Raw genomic sequence first — 21,829 nt, forward strand, 5'->3', positions numbered from 1 at the left:
ATTTGAAATAATCTCCACATTGCTAGATGTGGATGAGAAGCTGCACATCTTCCTCTTTTCGTCCTCCTCTCCGTCTCTCTCTTCCATCAGTTTCCCACCCCCCCCCCCCCCCCCCCCCCCCCCCCCTTTTTTCTCTCACTTGGTCACATCAAAGCCTAAGGACAGCAGCAAGGGCACAGCAGGAAATCACTAAGGCTAGCTATCGTACTCACACACACACACACACATGCACACCCTCACAAAATTAATTATGACTGCCAGGCAAGTGCACACTCACACATATCATAGTTATCTTCCTAGGGGTCTACATGCTGCATGTTCTGCTCTGGCCTGTGATGTTTATCCTACCAGTGACATCCTATTAGCAGAATTAGCCCACCGCCGTGCCTCCAGAATACCAACAAGGATTTCTTAGAGGAGGAAGAGCCACTCTCTGAGGTCCTACAGGGAAGATGACTATAGCCTTTCATTCAGACACTACTCTCACCTGAAGGGGGCTTTTATAAGTATCGGTCCTCCTGTCTGATGGATCAGAAGGAGGATGATTCATCTGTAAAACAGTGTTTTTGACCCGCTCTTATTTCTCCGCTGTCTGGGTCATGCAGCGTTAGTAATGGAAGTCGAGATGGACCTTTTTAAAAATTGCACTCACTTCAAAGCGCTATTGCTTTTGTCTTTCGGCTACATTATTTAGGGTGCAAACACGGTAAATAGTTGCCTTGCTATCTTATTTTCTTAATCCCATTTTTCTGATCTAACAGTTTGGCATTTAAAGTACGGAAGTAAGGAGATTACCATGCACGGAGACACAAAAGTGCTCAATGTAACTTGTGAAAGTCAGATTTTAATGGTGTTGACTAACACAATGTTGAAAAGACATGTCATGGAGTTTTTGTAACACTGCAAATAAAAATATATTTAAACTACCAAGCTACCAAAAAAAGCCATGGTCACAATTTTTCACATTTTGGTCCTCGGAAAACAATAAATCTATCTTCTCTCATTTTCTCCATCAATTAGATGTAATATTTGTTCTGTGTGTGTGAGGCTTGTTTAAATAATTTTGCTGACAGTGAAGCGTAACTCAATATTGATCAGATTGGGAATCATTTCAAGGTCAGCAAAGCTTTTGAGCTGCTAAAAATGTCCATTGTTGTTTTTGTTGGTAGTTTTCTGACAACGGATAAAACCTTTTTCTTGGTGATATTGTTTTTACTTGGATGAAGCTGCATGATGATTCCTCCACCGTGCTTCAGTACGCCGAACATTTCCTCAAGGGTTTTATTTGGCTCCCTGAAACAGCCGAGCAGCTTTACTTAGGTTTCATCCATCTATAGGACATTATTCTAAGGGACTGTGGCTTATCTGTGACAGTTTTTTGCAAACATCACTCTTTCAGTATCTGTGCCTTTCTGTTGATCGCTCACGAAGTGCTGTTTATTTAGTGTTTGGTGTATTTTCCAACTCTGCCTGAAGCTCTTTCCATGGTAAAAAAATTTTTAACCTTCACACTTTGCATCACAGCCCGGAAACAGTACAAAGGCTGTCAGATTTGTTGATAACATTATCAACAGAGATTTTAAACTCTTTTGGCAATGACCTTATAGCCTTTGGAGTCTTTCTGGTTTTTGAGAACAGCATTGCTCTCAAAAAAAAAAAAAAAATCCTTCCCTGCTATTGGAAATGATAAGATAGAAAGAACAATCCTGTCATTTTTTGGCACTGAAGCCATAATTTTTGGTTAATTTAGTTTATGCAAAGGCTGAAAATTGAGCACATGTGAGCCCTGGTTTGATTGCACACAAGAACGAATGTGATCATTGTTAAATGAATACTTTTTATTATGCCAAAAATACCTTTTTATATCATATTAAAGTCAAGTGCTCTTGGAAATGTAATGAAATATTCAGTTTATTAGGCTTGTGGAAGTTGTATTTATTAGCAGACATATTCAGAGTGATATTCCTAAAGATCCCCCTGTGATTCATACCAACACATTAGCATCAGTCATGCTGTAAGACGTAATGTAAAGATGATTTAAAGTAATTATTTTATCCATGCAGTTAATGAAATAAATTATTAAATCTTCGCACTAATGATCGCAGCTCTTGCAGATGGTTGGCAGGATACATTTTCATCCCGGGGGCTTTAAAGAGCTGCTGGTGTTCTTACTGACGGGTAAACTTCTTGATTAGGTAACGTCATTGATTGGCTAAAGAGGGCCACTCGCTCAGTGTTAATTAATCATGTAAACAGCAAAGTGGGTGGCAAAGCCGGGCTCAAATAACAAATGTCTTTAACGGGGATTTAATGAGTTTGTTGTCCCTCGCAGTCTGATCCTTTCATCACTGTTGCCGCTCCTGTCCACTCTCCGTCGGCCCCCGCTCGGCAGGAGTTCTCCTTTTCTCAGGTGTGGGCCAGTAACCAGCGTCCCCTGCAGTGTGCCTTCTCTCTGGAGCGATACAGCCACTCCTCGTCTCAGCTCTCCTGCAAGATCAGCATCCGACAGGTCACGGGCGAGGAGCAGATACTCCAGGTCTATACGTCTGTAGTGGAGGTGAGTGGCACTCGGAGGGAGAAGACGGCATGTGATCGGAACGTGGGCAGTCATGCAGCCTGTCAATAGGTTCTTTTATTACACTGAATAACTCTTGATTTGATTTAAGAGCTCGCCTAATGAGCCTCTCAGGGAGCTTTTCATGTATAGATTGCAAATTGTCTTGATAAGTCCTTGTCTTCAGATTGAGGTGAGAAGATTTCCAGCAGCAGAGAATCAAGATTGCCTGACGCTTCTTTTTCTTTCTTTTCTTCTTTTTTCGCTCTCAGAATGAAAAGGCAGTGGTTCCCTTTTTCACTCAGTCGGACTGCACCGTCACCTCTCAGACAGGGTCAAGGGCCTTTAAAATCCCCCTGTCTATCCGTCAGCGGATCAGCGCCACCTTCGACACCGCTAATGCCAACGGGAAGGACTGGCAGCTCCTGGCTCAAAAGCTCCACATAGACAGGTTTGAGTTATGAAACTCCGAAGCCCACACATACATTTCATTCCCATTGTTCAGTGGCCGTTTTGCATACTGCTGAGTCATCTCTGAATGAGGCGGTTTGTTTTGTTTAGGTGTGGAAACAACAACAGCAGCATGGGGACAAGAAATAGCCCTCCCAAAAAAAGAAAGAAAGAAATAATTGAATTTCTTCATAATAGAAACCTCGCACCCAAATTGTTAAGGCTATTTTTAATGTGAAATTGAGGCACAATGTCAGCCATTATCTTCCATCACCAAGCAGCCCTTGGTAAGACGCCACTCCACTGATTTCATTATAGATCTAAAAATCACATGCAGAGAGAGTGAGAGGAGACGGGCCAACTTTAGCACAGTCAGAACAGTGTAACTGGAGAGAAGTGATGGCGTGTTTTTGCAAAAAAAAAAAAAATCTGAAGGAAGGTCTCTGAGTGCTGACAGGCCAGCCTCTGGCAAGAAAATGTGTTCATGTTAGCACTTCTCATTAGCAGCCTCTCTGCATGTGCTCCATCCTGCCCCCCCCCCCCCCCCCCCCCCCGCTAAACTCTCTGTCGAGGTTGTGCCAGGTCAGTATTTGCGTAGGCTGTGGAAGAGTTTGCTTGTTTCGATGGGGTTGATCTTTATTTGTGCTTCAGAATGGAAGTCAATAATCAAGCGCTCATAACCGTGAAGACTCTGCGAAGACTCGGCTCTATAGAGCACTCGAGGAAGAAAGTGCTGGGAGTGAGCACGCTCTCGGGCCTTGCCAGTTGGAGGAACATGAGAGGGAAAAGTTGAGCAAAAAAAAAAAAAAGAAGAAGAACTATGATAGGAGACGATGTGATTAAGGAAATGTCTCTTCATCCGAGTCTGAAAACAAACATCTGTGACTGAGAAACCGGGGGGAAGGATATCAGAGCTTTTTCATCCCAGCCGAACACACCAAGAGGCATGTAATGGAAATGTCTCCACATAGTTAAGCTGATTTTTGTAATTATTTCTCTGAGTGTGTGAGAACATTGTCAGACATGGGAGTGGGAAGTGGGACAGAGAAGAGCAACAAAAGGAAATGCCTTTGTTATGAAACAGTGCCCTCTGTTGGATAGTTGTCACAACAACAGCAGAGAAAAGTAATCACTGTTTTCTCAGACAATAAACCCCACAAGTAAAGGTTTCTATTCACGTTCAAGACCAGATTCAAACAGGGTCTTTTCTAGCTGTATTGAGAGTGCAAGCCACCACAACACAGCACAGCCTCATTTCCTTCATTATGAGCTGGTTGACTAAAAAAATGATTAGATAAACACCGTCCTATTAAAATGCTTACTCCCACATCCATCTGTCAAGAATCAACCAGCAGGTCATGGCTCTTAGTTTATTTCTAATTAAGTGTTTGCAGGATTTTGGCTGGTTCATGTCTGTTTTCATATCATATACCCAGTAATTGGCTTTTGAGATCTAGATCTTGTGCAGTCCATGGCTAGTTTGACATGAGCTAACGGTGGGTAACTAACACAAGGGCACGAGGTAAAATCTACTTTCCATTAAAATTCATAATTTGTCATACTTTTATTACACAGCCCAATCCGTCTGCATTGATAATAAACATAAGATAATAAATTATTGGATGTGGACTCGCAGTATGTTTTCTAAAGGGTGCATTATGGGCCGCACTGTGGTATAGTGGATAGCGAGAATATCCCCTGTTCAACTCCTGGCTTGGGGGGGTCAGTCTGTGCAAAGTTTGCATGTTCTCCTCATGTGTGTTTTTCTTTTGGCACTTTAGTTTCCTTCCACAGTACTAAATATCCACGTTATTAATCATATCGGCGTGGTGTGATATTATGTTTGGGTCATAGGGAGTCAACACAGTCTCCATTGATCCTCCGATCATAACGCCTGCAAAGCAATCATTTGATTACTGATCCGCTGCTTTTGTAATTCGTTGTCATGCCATGCTCTCTAATCCAATATTCAATTTCCCCCTGGCCCGCAGGAACCTGTGCTACTTTGCATGTCAGGAGAGTCCATCGTCCGTGATCCTGAGTCTTTGGGAGGCCCAGCACCAGGACTCGGGGGACCTGGACTCTCTGGCCAGCGCCCTGGAGGAGATCGGTAAGGTCCAGTCCCCGCGAGCGGTCACCCTCGGCACAGGAAAACAGGATTCTGAATTTACAAAACTTGGGTAGGGTTTTGCAGCAGATCGACTCATGATCAACCTTTTACTGCATGGACATTGAGCAGGACTAAAAATATGAAGGAGGGGGCACACAGAGGACAGCAGGGAAACTCCACTCTGGACTGTTAGGAAACCAAATGGCCGTACAAAGAGAAATCAATGAAGGAATGACTGAGGAGCACCCCCCCTCCCCCCCTTCTTCCTCCTCCTCCTCTCCCCTTCACATGCACGCATCCTCCAACTGAAACAAACTTTTGGATTTGATGACCTGCATTTGAGGATTCTCGATGTCTCTGTGATGAAGACTCTCCGTGAAGGATCGAGTGTGTTTTAAACAGACTTCCTGTCAGGCCGCTCATGTGACCTTCTTCGGGATTTGGATGTGCTGGTTCTTTTCCCTGGGAAACGGTCTGCCAAGGCTGTCGAAATGTTTCGTGTACTGTTGTTTTTTGGGGGGTTTTTTCTCATTCATTTTCTAGCTCTCCTAACGCTCATTTTCTTTTCCTGCGACGTGTCTCTAATGTTTCTGCTGCCGTTAGATCTTTAAAAAAAACAAAAACAAACAAAAAGCAACAATTATTGGCTGTTATATTATTGGGGGGGGGGGGGGTCAACTTGTACGTACAGTGGGGTCAAAGACATTAAACAAAGAGTGATTGATATTTTTTTAAAAAGAGACTTAATGACGTCTATGCGCGTAAAAAAAAAAAATAGATGGCAGTCATGTTAACTATCATCGTCATGATCACTTGAACATTTTCATCCCCACAGACAGAACATATAGTCAAACCTGAGGAGGGTAATGCACCTGCTGATCTGAGGTGAACCTTTTCAATGTTACGTCTATTAATCAACTTCTGGTTAATTTGAAGGAAAATTACTGTTTCACTGTGTGACGAGTGACCTAGACAGTAGGAACATCACATACCCTGCAATTTAGTGGCATCGGTGAAGTGGCGTGTGCTTTCAAGACCTCCTGGGGCTTTTTTCTTTCTTTCTTTCCTTTCTATTCTTGATTGCTTGAATTAAAAAGTCCAACTTTTGATGTGTGGCTTGATTTGGAGCTGCCAGGATCATCAAATACCTGGATGTCATTATTCGCAGACCCTTAGCCACCGCTCACTCCCACTTCTCTGTCTTCACTCCCGAGACGGAGCCAGGTTCGCCTTGGAAACGATCGTTGAGTTGCTCCACCTGCCCCCTAAACTTAATAAAGTGACTTTGTGTTGAACTCTGTGTTGGCGCTCTCTTTTAATCGAGCTAATGAATTGAATTCTGAACGGCTGAACTGCCCACATACTGTACAGCGGAGAAATCGGTACGTCTTCACATGCTGTAATCAAATGAGAAAAGATCCAAGTCTTAGGAAAGATGTGAGGGAACTGCAGAAGTGGGTTGTTGGGTTTTTTTTTTTGTAACTTCCTGATAACAAGGAAAAAACAACATAGACTCTGTTTAGTCTGGTAATCACATGCTTGGATCCCTCATGGGTGAAACCTTGAGGACTTGTGTCAAAGTGTATTCTTTTCAATAGGAACCAGAGTCTTTTGGTCCTAACTAATAAAATCTGCTTATTTTAAACGTCTAAACCTTGAAGTGTAAAGGATGAATTCTTTAGAGCAAAATGTAGGGTTTAATAGGGTTTACTTCCAGATTTCTAAAAGCTACCCCCCCCCCCCCCCCCCCAAAAAAAAAAAAAGTATTGGACCGGTGAAGCCAACCTCTTTTTTTTAGGCTGAAGGCATTTGGGTTTTCAATGAGACAAAAGATCAATATCTCGGCTTATTTTTCCAGGTACATCTGGATCTGATATATGGTTTAGAAGATACCATCTTTTGTCTCAACAAAATTAATGGAACATGTGACTAACAGGTATGTCCTGTTACATTAGTTATTCAAAAAAATAACCTTTTCCTACTTTACATTTGGAGAAAGAAAGTCGCTGCTCATGCTCCCAAACATAAGAGCTCCTCTTTGAAACACCATGGAAGTAATGACATACTTCAGCCTGCATGGGTTCTTCTCCTACTGATACATTTTGTCTGTCAATTTAAAGAAAACTGCAAACAAAACAAAGATCATGACCCAAATTCACAAAGCAGTTCAGACGTGGGAGGTCTTCGGACTTAAAACCCTATAAAGCAGCTTTTAACCTGCCGGAGAAGAGACTGAAAAGTGTAACCGTCGAAAAGAAACGACTGGAAAAGGCTGCAGTGAAAATTCTACCTGGAAATCCCCCAAAATAATACAAAAGTTTAGTGTTAATGAATCCGTCCATCCATCTTCTTTACCTGGAGCCAATCCCAGCTGCCAAGAGGCGAAAAAGGCCCAGTTTACACATTTGTTGTGTTTTGAGTGTTTGTTTACATGACGACGGTGCTTGGAGCCACTGAAACGGCAACTTTTTGAAAACCGTTTTCACGGGGGGAACTTTTCAGATTGCGAGAAAACTTTTCTAAAATGCCACTACTGCACATGCGCACTACTTTCAGTGGAAGCAGTTCTTCTGCACATACATAAGTAGATGGACAATAACAACAATGGCGGCCTCCAGGTTGTCTTGACTCCCAGTAGTAGTGATAGTTTCATAGTGGAAATTCACTGTAATAGCAATCCAACTTCCCGTCTGTCTATAAAAATGTCTTTGTACTCACCATTGTTAATGTTTATAACGTATTGTCCTCTGTGAGCATGTGTGTGTAGTGTCGTTAGAAAAATATCACCCACTAGTGGCCGTTCATGAAAACTACATTGTTTTCAGCGTTTCCGCCTTTTCAATGGAAACAGACGTCGTTCTCAAAACATTGCATGTTGTGGAAACACTAAACGTTTCTGAAGAGATCAGTCTTATTCACTGATTTATTTTCCATTTATCGGGTCTGGAGAGTTCATAACAAAGGTGCGATCTTCTGAAATGTGTATTAGAACTATTTGTAGATAACAGGAAATATAAGCTGTTATTCATTTGTCTCATTGATTATTTGATTTAAATACCAAATATTTTCATCTCCAGGGATGTGCTCTCACAGTTCAAATCCTTTTGGAGGGTAGTGTAAATATCGCTGGTCTGGTTTAGCCTAAAATGTGGACCGGGGGAAAATGACTGCAGGCCTGGCCCGACGAAGAGTTAACTCATTCTGCCTTCCACCACACGGAAAGCTCACTAATCCACTCACGAAACCAGATATTTGCAGTCTGGGCGATTTATCCCCCCAGGGAGTTCTAGTCTTCATGCTAAGCTAAAGTGCTATCCTGACATTTATGAGACAGATATGGGAGGGGTCTCTCCATCGAATTCTCAGCAGGAGTTCAGATAAATGAGTTTCTCCAAAATGTCAGTTTGTTTGATTAAGTTAGTCTTCAAACTTCAGAGTCGCGTTGGCGGAGGAGGGTGCAGATTCAAGAGTGCCCATGCTGCCTTGATGGTGTCAAAGCAAGTGCTTGTTACTTTTTTCTTTTCTTTCTTTTTTTTTACTTTTTTGGATTCCTTGAAATAATCTGATGCATCCAACCCGACAACCCGAAACTGGAAATATTGCAAATCTGTCCTCCATTTTTTTGGCCCCATAATGTTGCTTTTTAAAAAGACCAGAGTTAGAAAAATACTAACATGTGACAGAAGCTGGTTTGAATTAAATGTTCCTCTATTTTCTTTTCCGTCACACGCTCATTTGATGAAGTCAGACTTTAAATAAGTGGGTGAAATATAGCGGTTACATTTTCGCATTTTTATTTTACTCTGAAGTTACTCCACAGTTTGAAGCAGTTAAATTAAGCAAGATTTAATCATCCTTTTCATGTTCATTTCATTTTTATTTGTTCATTTCAAAAGAACAAACAATGTCTTGCATAGTTTTCTGAGTCTGAATCTTAGTAATCAGTGGTGATTCTGTAATATATTAGCTGTTTTTCAAGATTAATAAGTTAATTCACTCTTGATTGTATATTTACTTCTATAAGGATTTCATTTTAGGTGCATCTTCAAAATAAATTATTTGGCACAATCATCTAGAAAAGTTGTGTTTCAACAACTTAATTTCAAGTCAAAGTTGATTAAAAGTACATTTCATTGCTCATAAGGAGGATCACCAGTATGAAATCAATAATGTATAGAATGTTTAATTGATTTGAATCCTTGTTTTGTTTTAATTTCATAGTAATTGACATCTGATCCAGAATAGTTTTGTAAATCGGACCAAGACAAATTTCATATGACAGATTGTGACTTCAGTGGGTTTTTTTTCATAATTAAATGAATGCTTGACGCTTTGACCACTTTTCTCGTGCCAATAAAGGCACACAGTGTTCATCGTTCTTCAGGATCGTGCTTGCTTCTTTTACTTTTAATCAAATTTTGCTTTCCAGTAATACTTTCAGCGAGCTGTCACCTTCGGTGACACCTGCAAGCCCACTTGAAATCGGGCGGGGGCTCAAAGGCTGGACCCCCAGCAGAGCTGCTTGATGCTGCCCAACAAGGCCTCTCTCTGAAAGAAAAGAAAGATTATCGCCACAGTCTCTCGAAAGAGTCCGGGTTAAAAGATTTCTTCACTTTCCCGAGCTATTACCCACAACACAACCCACTGATGTATCATCATTGCTGAGGCTGACTCTTAGAAAATTGGCCTGGCCCATTCTGCAGGAGCACAAACTTTACCCTTCATCCTCTGGGCGGCAAATCATCTCTGGTAACTTCACCTATTGGGGGAGAAAAGTTTGTTTTATTGTATTTATCGAAACTTTGAATGAGATCAATCACATCTTTTTGGACCTCGAAAAACCTTTGAGAAGATGCCTTGTTGCAGCTGTGTACAGAGATTTTTAATTTTTTTTTGCCAAAAATGGGTATTTTCCTGAGAAGAGCGACCTGTTCTGGCACAGCTGCTCCATCCAAGATCAAATGGAGCAACGACGAGTTCAGAAGGACTGAATGTAGAAAACCTCTCTTGACAACCTTCCCGCCGTATGTCTTAACAAGGATCCGAGTCCTGCACGAGATGGATGAGGGCTGATGGTCTGTTGAGAAACCAAATTGCCAGTTGCATTTAAAGAGCGGGATTACGAGACTTGATGGAAACGTTGGCCAGGGAAGAAGGGAGACGGCCAGGGTGCGCTGGCAACACTTCCCACAGAGCACCTGCCAATGGACGGCACCCATCTTTCCACATTAAAGCAGAGAGGAGTTGTTGTCGTCCTCTTCGCCCCGCTGCCCCGACTTTCAATGATTTCCAGTCGAGGAAGGAGCCACGCTTCTGCCATGCGGATCCAAAACAAGCAGTGACAAGGCCATGATTCATGCAGCCACATAAAGATTTTATGAACGCTTCTGTGGACATTTGGATTTTGTTTACAAAAAATTTAGGCTGAATGCATTAACTCATAACAAAGTGCTGTACAGCAAGTCTTCTTCCAGAAGCTCTATTTTCTATTCGTGCTCAATATCTCACATTGTGACATCCTGCACAGTTCAGCAGTAGTTTGTCCTCACCATCTTTACTTTTTTTATGCAAACATATTACAACACAGAAGAGCTTTTTGAATATTAATTGGGGCCAAAAACCTTGAAAACCCATTTGTTTTATATGGTTTGGAAAACAGTAATGTTGCAGTTTCAAGCACATACCTCAAATGTTTTCTCAACACAGTTTGAACATGGTTTATACATAAACATATCACACATAAACATGTACAGAATTAGAAAGAACAAATATGAGTGCTTCACAAGCATTAATTTTTTTCCATCATATTTTTAGCCTGTGCCTTGAAACAATAAAAGAAATCATACACCAAATTTTTCAATTTAAACCTGATAACTCGCACACCTTGAACTTTTAACATTTCCTCAATAAAAAATCACACTTTGTCAGTGCAGTTTTTATACCAGCCCATATTAATGATATACACATATCATATATTATAAGCTCGAGCTTCATCCTATTGAAGATCTCCCTTTAATTGAATGTCTTTTATTCCACTTCGCGTTTAAGACACAGCCCCCTAGCTCCTATATACTCATGTGCAGTAGTAAAACATCAAAAGGTGTCTAGTGTATTACTGAAATCTGTTTCTTAGAAATTGTGCCTCTTTAGTGTCAGAAACAAAAAGTTGGGACAAAATGCGTTTTAAAAATGTAAAAAGCCAGTAAAGGTGACAAAAAGTGACAAGCTGGCTATGTTGTTGTGCAGAGTCCACCTTGAGCACACTGCAGAGGTGCGTCCTGAAAATACATGAAGCATTTAAAGCTGTTATCTCCGCTGCCAGGAACTTGCAGTGACAATGAGCTGACGAAAGACGATTTGACCATCTGTCACCTGAGGATGCTCAGCGTGTCCATCGGTGTCCTTTACACAAACTCCATGACTACGTGCGTGCGTGCATTTGTGTAAACTTCAAAAAGCTGCATTATGTGTCCTTGAAATATTCCAGTCTACAGTATTGCAGCTATTTCATCTTATTCGGAGTTTGGTGTGATGTGTTATTTCCACAAAAGCTTTTTATGTGTGTGGAAAAAATGTCCAAGCTAATGCTAACATAATTCTTTCAGTGTGGTGAAAGTTCTTTCTGGTAACTTTTTCTACTTTTACCGCATTTTGAATCAAATTCTTGTATGTCTTTATTATCAACTGCTGAAAATGTTTAGCATTAATAATAATTCGAAGAAGTGGTTCAACATATAGTTTTTTGCTGTTGTGTTTATTAAATCTGGAAACATTGTAATTCATTTCATACATTTAAGTTACGATAATTTGTCAATTTACAAAAGGTGTGACTACCAGTGTGTCTATTAATACTATGTTCAGCCGAGTTTTCCTCCTGAAATAAATGCAGGTTTCAGGAGAATACTGTAATCCTGTTTGGATGAAGTACGGTGGTACACCCATCAGCCTTTCTTGCTTTCTCTTTCTTTTTCAAAGTTTAAAGCCTGACGGACTCGATGCTGATGTCACTGAAATAGCGCCGGCAAGAAAACTGAGAAAAGGCGGCCATCTTGGAAAAATGCTTTTTGAGGAATTTGCGTTGTAAAATTTTTTCACAAAAAGTAAGTTTCCTTGCCAGGTTTATGGCTTATATCACAATTTTAGGTTTTCCCACGGATCATTTTTCCTTCCTTTGTCAAACATTTTCAAACTCTATGTATTCTGTGTTGAAATCAATATGCAGAGAAATGACACGTCACAATATTTTTCAAAGGTTATTCTGGACACAAAAAAAAAAATTTCAGCACACGCTTGTTTTTTCCAACAACTCTGCCCAACTGAAACTCTCATAAATCTATTCCTCCTCCCGCATCAGGGTCGCAGCTCAATAAATCTCCTGTATGAATATTTCAGTGACTAAATGTGTGAAGCATTTATCAGCAGAGGTAAGGCATGCTCTAACAGCTCTGCGAGGATCTGTGAAGCTGCGGCGATGCTGTTCTAAATGATGTCGACAATGTATCATCATGCACAACCATCGGCACGAACTTTCCGGTGTATTTTTGCACCCAGTCACCTCATTTAACATATCAAATTGGAACATGCGCGATAAGTTAAACAGCAATAGGGGCAACTGAAAATGGACGAACAAAAGCGGTGCAAGGGATCTGCTGATGTCATCGAACTCGTCACTCGCAGTCAGACTACAGCTGTCATGGCAGTACATCTGAATCACATGCGTGAAACTGATTTCAGGGGCCATATAAAGCCCACAACCTATAAAACTAACAACTTCAAGAGTTTTTGGGGGGGTTTTGTTAGTATCTTTAGCATTAAAGCAACAAAAAAAACAGAGGACATCGCGACAGGCATTAATTGCCAAAATCTGTGACAACAGGAAATTTTCTTCTGCTGAAAAAAGAAGTTCATTTCCCAGAATTCCAGATCTCTGCAGCCTTGGGCAGGTTTTCGCAAACTAACCCTCATGGCAGGGCTTCAACACAATTCAGGTGCAACCACTGAAACAGGGCTGCCCCCAGTGGACAAACCAGGAACAGCAGCTCCGCTTCTTAACCAGTTGTAGTCACATTTGTTATCATTACACTTTGCAAAGTCATCCCTCACTTTTGGACCACATGCAGCATGCTGAACAACCCTAATCTGAAAAATATATGTAAAGAGCAATGTAGATATAGCCAGGGTGAATAGATGTATTGATTTTAATTAAAGAAAAAAAATATACTGGTATATTTTCATTTAGCTATGCAATACTAATTAACAGGCCCTTTTTTAAGCACTGCAAGGCATAATGCAACACATTTAGATGGGTTGTCCCTGAATTATTTACAACACTGATGCGTTTGATGTACATATTTTGTAATAGTATCTTCTGTATGTCGATATTGAGCATAGATCGATTACATAAGAACCAAGCTGACAAATAACCACTGCAAAAAGAAAAGTGGAGTATTACTTACTTCATCCTTCCCTCTTCTATACTGCTACCTCCAATCCAGCATGGCAGAGTGCTGAAACCGATCCCACTCTATGATGATGAGCAAACACCTGCGGGTAATTTAAAGTCACCAATCAACCTTCAAACGTGTTTTTGGACTGCTGGATGAAGAGGCAGTAAATGATTGAATGCGCAGGGAGAATATGGAAACAGAAAGGCCCAGCCCAATCTCGAACTCGGCCTGTTCTTGGTGAGTATTGAGACTGGTAACCACCAATGGGTATAATTTTAGAAATTAAATTTTAAAAAAGGAAAGCGGAGTCCATGCAGCTGTGTTTCAGTGTGAGGGGTCAATCTGTGGAACGGATTGGAAAATGAGCTTGGAAAAAAAAACTCCAAATGTACAAAAACAAACTTTTGACAGTTGCTTAGAAGTGGAAAAGCTGTTAAAGGAAAATGTTTTATTTATTTTGTATCACTAAGGTCAGCTCAACGTGTAGGAGGATGAGCTAAAACCACAATGTGTCTTCTTAACTTCTTACATGCCGTGTGAAAGTCGGATATTAAAATACTAGATTTCCCCATTTTTGTCATTTTATACATTATTAATAAAAGCTCTATGGGTCCATAAGCTATAAAAACTCTTCTCAGAAAGAAGCTTCTAATTTCACTTCATATGCACTCGTGGTTTTGAAGCATATGATTTTAGTTATTCTCCATTACACTTACGACAAAATTGCCCTTCAAATTTCTTCTCCTGACCCCTCCTAAAGGTATCTGCCACACACTTCGAGAAACTAGGTGAATACTCATATTAAAATATGTTATTTAATTTGGACAAGCAAATATCGATATAGTTCTTTTATGTTCACAGTAACCATATGTAAGAAATTGTGCTCACAAGGTAATAGAGAAATTATTAGTGAAAGTGTTTTGCTTGGCCTCGTCACATGAATATTGCTGGTGTGAGTCTATTGCTTTCTGTGTGGGAGCTTGCATGTTCGACATTTGTTTCACTTGTCCTTCGCCTTTTTTGCCATTTTAGCTTTAGTTTTTTTAATAATGACATAGTTTTAAACTTTGGCTCAAAATGAAGCCGTTCATTCAGTCCTCCATTCAAGGTATCACTGTATAGAACATCCGACCATGGATATGAGATTACTCGCAGTTCTGTGGAGCGTTGCAGAGCTGATAATGAGCTGTGTGTCAGTTGCTGTTGCTGCTCACTTCCTGCGGTGAACGTCTCAGAATGAAAATCTGTGTGAGGAATAGATGCTCATTTATGCACCCAGTAATTTTCATTTCATAGCAAACTTCTGAGAATAGTGGAAAAGTAGAGCGGCTCACTGTTCCGGTAGTCTGCAGTCAGCTGAAAACCATTTCTAATCGCCACGATTGTAACTAAAACTTAGATTGAGCATTAGGGATGGCGCTAATGTGCTTTTTCTATACGATACACGTGCAGCACATACAATTGATCTCCTTTTATTTTCTGTCATAAACATCTTCAACCAAACCCGGTGCTGTATGTACAAGTTAGATGGGGTCTGTTGCATCACTTCAGTCAAGTACACCTGATCCATTCTGAGCATGCTCATTGTCACTTGTTCCACTATAATTTTCCCTCCCACACAAGCTACTAACCGCAAATCTAAACTTTTTGAAGTGTTAATTCAAAAGCACATGCAGGTGCTTCACTGAGCCGATCCAGCAGTCCCACCCAGCTGCAGTCAGAGCAGAAAATCGCTACACCTCAGCATTTGAGGTTCTAAACATATTTTACATGGTTTTTTTTGTCACTTTCTTTTGCATCTTTTATGCTGCTTTATCCTGTTCTTCTGGGTCATAGGGCGATGGGGGACAATCCCAGCTGACCAGCTGCGAAGGCCAGGTTACACTCTGCAAACAGTCAGGGTGCATATATATAGACACTTTGTGCAATACCCTAAGGTGTGAAGCCGACCATACGTGCGTGAAGATATTTTATTTCAAGTTTTAACGATTAAAATGACTCTTAGTGAAAAGTGTATTCTTTTTAATCATTTATGTCTGCTAAAACAATTTAAAAGTGTGAGCAGGGTCAGCCATCATAACTTATCTTCAACCTCTGACACGAAGATCTTTAGCTCTACCACACGAGGAGAATTTCTACAGCTATTATTGCCTCAAAAATCACACATAGTAGAAGTAATTGTGTCAACCAACAGGACATAAGACTTAAATAAGTCATCATTTTCGCCTTGATTAAAAGACAAAACACATGCGTATCTAAATATAATGAGTATGTATTGTAAATGTTGATGAGAAGATGAAAATTGGTATCAGAAGTATCATTTTTTTAATGATTGACGTTAACATCACATTTAACAAAGAAGCACACTGGTGCAGAAAGCAATTCTGAGGTGACCAATATTATTTTACATTAAATCCATTAAACCTAAGTAATGTTTATTAACATGCTTATGTTTCTATAGATTAATGCAATGTACACTTAATGAGTTTGGATCCAATTTTTGAGGCTTCATCTGAAAAGAGGTCGGAGATTTTAACAGAAATGTAGTGTGTCCCACTTCCTCTTAAATAGTAACTTAGTCACCTGACAGCCACTAATGAACGTCTCCCAATGCAAACAGCAGATGGCACTGTATGCTGTCTTCCTAATGAGAGGTTATCTTGTCTGGGCTTGTCTTGGCACCCTCTTTGTGCGCATGTGCACTCACACGCTCCACTGTGGGTTGTTTCCGTGACATGAGGCAGCCTCTCAGACTTGCGTATGTGCCCCCTACACACAGTAGTGTGGGTAGGGTCCGGCCGGGGCTGGCACTCAGCAGCAGGCCAGCAGCTCCACCCTGTCTGACAACGCCTGCAAAAAGACCCTCAGTCAGCTCAGCCGCGTCAGAGACAACTGTCGCTGTGTCCTTGCACGTCTGCGTGATGTGCATGACTCCATGCTTTCACACTGCAGAGTGTGAATACTTGGTCGATTTTCATCTACTCTGGTTCGGTCTCGTCATTCAGCCGCGCAAAGCTCGTCACAGCCGGATGTCATCTGTCCCGGGAAAGGCAAACAGGCAGGCTGCAGGCTCTCCCCTCCACACACACACACACACACACCCACACACACACATTTCCCTGGCACAGCCTGAGCCCTCTCACCCCCCCTTCAGATAAACCCCACCCCACTCTCGCCTCTGGACAACTGCTCTGACTCAGACGGATTAAAGATGACTCTCTCTTCTCTCACTTTCTTTCTTTCTTTTTTTCTCTCTCTCTCTCGCTCTCTCACTCTAGACTTCTCTCTTTTCTTTCCATGCCGGATGAAAGGCCTCCCAGACACCCACTCCATGCGCATACCATTCAGGCCAGGACACACAGGAAGTCTATGTGCTGCACAGAGAGACAGAGAGAGAGAGAGGAGGGGGGGAGTGGGGGGGTGGGGGGGCGGTTGCAGGGTGGGAAGTGGTGGAGAAAAGGAGGGAGGAGGGAGTGAGAGAGCGAGAGAAGGGCTAAATGCAAGTCATGTGAAGCTCATGAGAACTAACCTACAAAAGTTGGAATCTTGTTTTTCTTTCACCGAGCTGTTGTTTTCGCTCTCAGTCCAAATCTGTTTGTTTCCCATTAATACCACAACACGCTCTTTATCTTCTTTCCCAGCCGTGAGCTCCAAGCCGGCGCAGGCTGCCAGGAGCAAATCTCTCTCTGTGCTGCTAATTGATTGAGGCTCTTCAGAATGGATGTAAATATTGCCTACTACGCCTTGCAGGTCTCTTTCATTAAAAAAAAAGAAAGAAAAATCAAGATGCAGTGAAGCCAAGTTACTGACACCAGAAAGCTGAATTCCTTGCAGTTCTTTAGAGGATTTTTTTTTTTTTCCCTTCTGCAAAAAGGCGCCATGCCATTTAGTTATGAGATTAGCTTCAGCCAAAATTTGCTATGGAACTGTGAATAATTGCATCACGTGGAATGGAGCACTCAGTGCATTTGTTGCTTTTACAGGGTATAGGGCTCCTGTGTGTGTGTGTGTGTGTGTGTGTGTGTGTGTGTGTGTGTGTGTGTGTGTGTGTGTGTGTGTGTGTGTGTGTGTGTGTGTGTGTGTGTGTGTGTGTGTGTGTGTGGGCGGGTGACTATAGCGCCAGCTCGCACAGATCGGCGTCATGTCGCATGCTTTGAATTACTGTACTTTTGCGGCTGGTGGGCCGTCTGCTGCCAACTGTCTCTCAGTGGATCAGACAGCTAACATCAGCACTGTGTGCCCTGCCACGAGTCCTCCTTTAATTCCCCCTCTCACTCTCTTTTTCCACTCTTTTACAATCACACACGCACACACACTGCTCCCTGCCTCTATTTTAAATCTCTTCAATTCACATAAATGAATCTTCTATTTATTCACAGCATTTTCTTACACTTAAATCACAAAGTGCATGCCGGCATTGACACCCACACACATTCCTGTATGTGGCTCACACACACACACACACACACACACACACGCACACACATTTGTCAGTATGTTTACATAGTTTCAGCAGGCCGCTAATCTTTGCGGCCCTGCTGACTGAAGCCTGTCTTCTGTCGAAAAAAACCCCACTTTTACGACTGAAACATCAGTCAGGTGGCCGATCAGGCCATGGCGCTGCAGAACGTGTTGCTGAAAAGCATGCAGGGGCCCCGCCTGCCAGGGGCCCCACCTTCCAGGGGCCCCTCCTGCGATCCTGCCCAGGTGTTGCCAGGGGAAGTGCTCATGACCTCACCACCAACGTTTCAATAAAGACGAGCATTCCTCGCTCGCTCGTAATCCTCTGTGTTAATGTACAACCCGACATCAGCCAGACAAAAGCAGCCAGGAAGCTCCTCCTCTTTCTTTCTGTCTGTCTTTTCTCTCCCCTGTCAGCCTTTAAAAAAAAAAAAAAACACCTTCTCACCCTAATAAGTCTGCATGGAAGCATTAATTGCTTCCAAAAAAAAAGACACCTGACTGTATCTTTCCTGAATATGTTGTCAGGAACTCCCACATCATGTTTCTGATGACTTCAGGAACTTGGCATGAGAGGATTTTTCTTTTTCCTCCATTCATACGAAGAGGTCATTGTTTTAAAGATACACAAAGGTACTCTTCAAAGGACCGATATCTATTATTACTGAGACACAGGAATGTAATATTTATGGAAAAGAAAAACAAACAATTGTGAGGATTTCCGGGAATTGTTTTGTTTTTTTGTTTCTATAATCTTGTAAAACTTTCATATGGAGACACTCTTCAAAAACCTTACGCTTGAGTAGAAAATTCTGTTTCTTAATTATTTATTTAATTCAAAGTATTTGTGTTTTTATCTTATCAGCAGTAGCCCAACTTGCTATCTCAAAAGACCTTCACGCATTCAGTGTGTGTTTTGTTTTTGGGAGTGTTGTTTGCACAGTACAAGTTAACCTTTTAAAGAAGTCATCACCCAGAAATCACATTTTTGCTTGTTAAAACATGTATCTTGGTTTTGGACCTCAGTTGAAACTTGCATAACAATCTGAATTTGAAAGTGTCTTGAGTTTTTTTGTTTGTGCTCTTTGTTCAAACCAGAATCGCCCACAAGGGTGTGTACCCCAAAACAGGAGATTTTGATTGTGTTGACAAAAACACAGGAGGCTAATATCATCAACCCACCTCTGTTTCATCACAGGTATGTGACTTTCCTCCCCGAATGAATTTCAAGAATTGACAATTTAATGAACACGGGATATGTGAGAATGCCAGGTGATGACTCCTTTAAACATTTCAACATTTACCATGTTTTCTACACTACGAGTCACACTTAATTTGGTTGTTTGGTCCTGTGACATAAATTCACAGACTAATAGATACAAATATACTAGTATATATTATCTGGGAATATTAATATCGTTTGTCAGTGTGTAAAAACACAAAGCTGCGACAGCACTACCAAAAACATCTCGATCACTTCCGTGCTTGACTGACCAATCGTGAAAAATGTTGCAAAAAACAAAGAGCTTCCCAGGAGTTCAGACTGACTGAGAAGATTGTGATGGACTGAAGAAAGCAAATAAACTGTTACTGCTGTGAAGAAACAAAAGAAGCCAAGTTGTGGAGACAATACTGATCTCAGCTCAAATGTGACTTATTATCCAGAAAATATGGTATTTTAAGCTACTGGGCCTCCTTTTGAGTCCTCTTTTCTCTGGAGATAACCTCCTGTCATCTCCTGTTCTCACCTGGAGGAGATTTTCTTCATTCATTAACGCGTCTAATTTTCACAGTTTTTCAAGCAACTATTAACTGTGTAATTAAATTGACTGCCGCTTTACACAAAACATTACGGTACTTTGTGGCATGGAGTAATCCCTAACTGGCAGCCTTGTAGGCAGCTCTGTTACCTCCACAAACAGAGGCAGCAGACAGTCTGAGGCTTTATGGCGAGCCGTTTGAGCATTTAAGAATATGGAATAAATGCTCTGACAGCCTGCCATAGAGGCTCGACGACCCACTGCTTCCAATATGACCACAAAATGTGAGAGTACATGCTGCATTTCAAAGGAACTAAAGAAAAATGTGCACATTTACCATCCCAGCCGGAACAAATTGGAGGCAGAGTGCACCAATTATGTGTCAGCGCTTAACATAGGTGCTGGAGACCTCAGAGCAAACAGAACCCCCCCCCCCCCTAAAAAATCTCAGAAGAAAAATCAAGATTGTAGTAATTTTCTTTTTTTTTTTATTGTTTCATTGAAATGTATTCCACATCTTTATAAAATTGCATAGTTTTGTTAAAATGTTTTTGTTTTTTGTTTTTTTAGCAAAAGTATAATTCAGAACATTATTTCATAGTTGTATTTATTGGTTTCTAGAGGCATCATTTCTATCTTTTTTTTCAGAAATCAACTATTTTATAGTTTTTGACTCTCAATGAGTGGTATTGTTGGCATATTGCAGCATGTTAAGTAATATTTTAAAAGGCTACAGCAATTTCTGACTTTTTAGTTTTTTGATTTTGTTACATAACCAAGTGTATCAATCCACTCATGGAAAGTATAATATTATTATGTTCAAATTATTATGTTCAAAATCACCTCTGAGTAAACCTGGAGTGTCATTTGGTTTGCTTAGCGTCCTGTTTCTTGTGACTCAAATTATTTTCACTCTACTTTAAACAATAAACTCTATAGATATAGAGTAAACTCTATACTCATAAATAATGTATTGATGTGAGATTTGAACAATTCTGTATTAATATAACCAGGAACGGAGGTTCTTTTTTTTTTTGTCAAAGTGTATATATTATGGCTTTAGCCAATTTAGCCTGGTTAATATTTGCAACTTGAGCAAATTCATGAAGCCTTTACACAATATATTAGATGTATTTTTTGGTTTTGTGTGTTTTGTTTCAATAAGTTCACTTTGTTTGTTTTGTTTAAATTTGGACATTTACTTTACCATTTGCCTGGGTTTTGGTCTCTACCTCTGAAGACAACATGCAGCTTTTTCAACCATGATTGACTAAAGTGACCCGTTGCCTTGGCAACAACAACAAAAACAAAATATAGTTGCATGGCTGTAACATGGTCTGAATATTTCTGTTTGTGTAATGGACACTACTGTACTATCAGCACGAGCGTGTTCGCATTAGTCTCAGCTGTATGCTCATAAAGCCTTTCTGTATTTCATACTGTTGTTTGGCGTGCTTAGTTTTCACCACTGAACTTTATGTTATGAGCGCTTTCACACATGAGTGAAGACCAATTTATGGTTTGTGAGCACCAACTTTGTCTTTTGTTTACATAGTGATTCGTTCAGTCTTTTATATTGCACTGAGTTTACTTCACCCAAAAAAATGACACGACAAAGGGAGCTGACATACAACCAAAGCAGTAAATTAATGGAAATACCACAGCAATGTGGTGAAAGATGCTACAACAGTCTCTGTGGAGTTTGGGTTAGAAAAGAAAAAGAAGAGAGAGAGAGAGAGAGAGAATGTTCCCACACAACTAGTGCCTTTCACATGTATGTGGTCTTGTGATCGGTTAATATAAAAGACTGATTATAGACGCTATAAGTTGTTGAGAGTGCTCGTAATTTATAACCACACTCATGCTGATGTGCTGTCACTTCACTTGAGTGCGTGAGAAGGGAGAAAATACTGGATGGATGTCACGCTCCAATCCTCCACACAGATGACAGAAACAGAAACAGTATCACCAGCTTCTGCATCAGGCTGATGACCACCCCCCCCCGATCTGCCCACCATGTCCCATCCCGGAACATCATTGACATTGT

The 21,829-nt window shown here is 40.9% G+C and overlaps 1 protein-coding gene across 1 annotated transcript in view; it reads left to right on the forward strand.

The window, feature by feature from the left end:
- The window catches only part of LOC308140061 (netrin receptor UNC5D-like), a gene marked incomplete at both ends in the record, with an annotated part of 187,675 nt that extends 182,487 nt beyond the window's left edge, over nucleotides 1-5,188 (forward strand). The window contains 3 exons of the mRNA XM_080509720.1: nucleotides 2,393-2,557; nucleotides 2,827-3,005; nucleotides 4,996-5,188. Coding sequence (XP_080365846.1) covers nucleotides 2,393-2,557; nucleotides 2,827-3,005; nucleotides 4,996-5,188 — 537 coding nt within the window. The remainder of the gene's footprint in view (nucleotides 1-2,392; nucleotides 2,558-2,826; nucleotides 3,006-4,995) is intronic.
- Between the last annotated feature and the right edge of the window lie 16,641 nt (nucleotides 5,189-21,829).

This window comes from Blennius ocellaris (genome assembly GCF_963422515.1).
Source record: "Blennius ocellaris genome assembly, chromosome: 15".
Lineage (NCBI taxonomy): Eukaryota > Metazoa > Chordata > Actinopteri > Blenniiformes > Blenniidae > Blennius > Blennius ocellaris.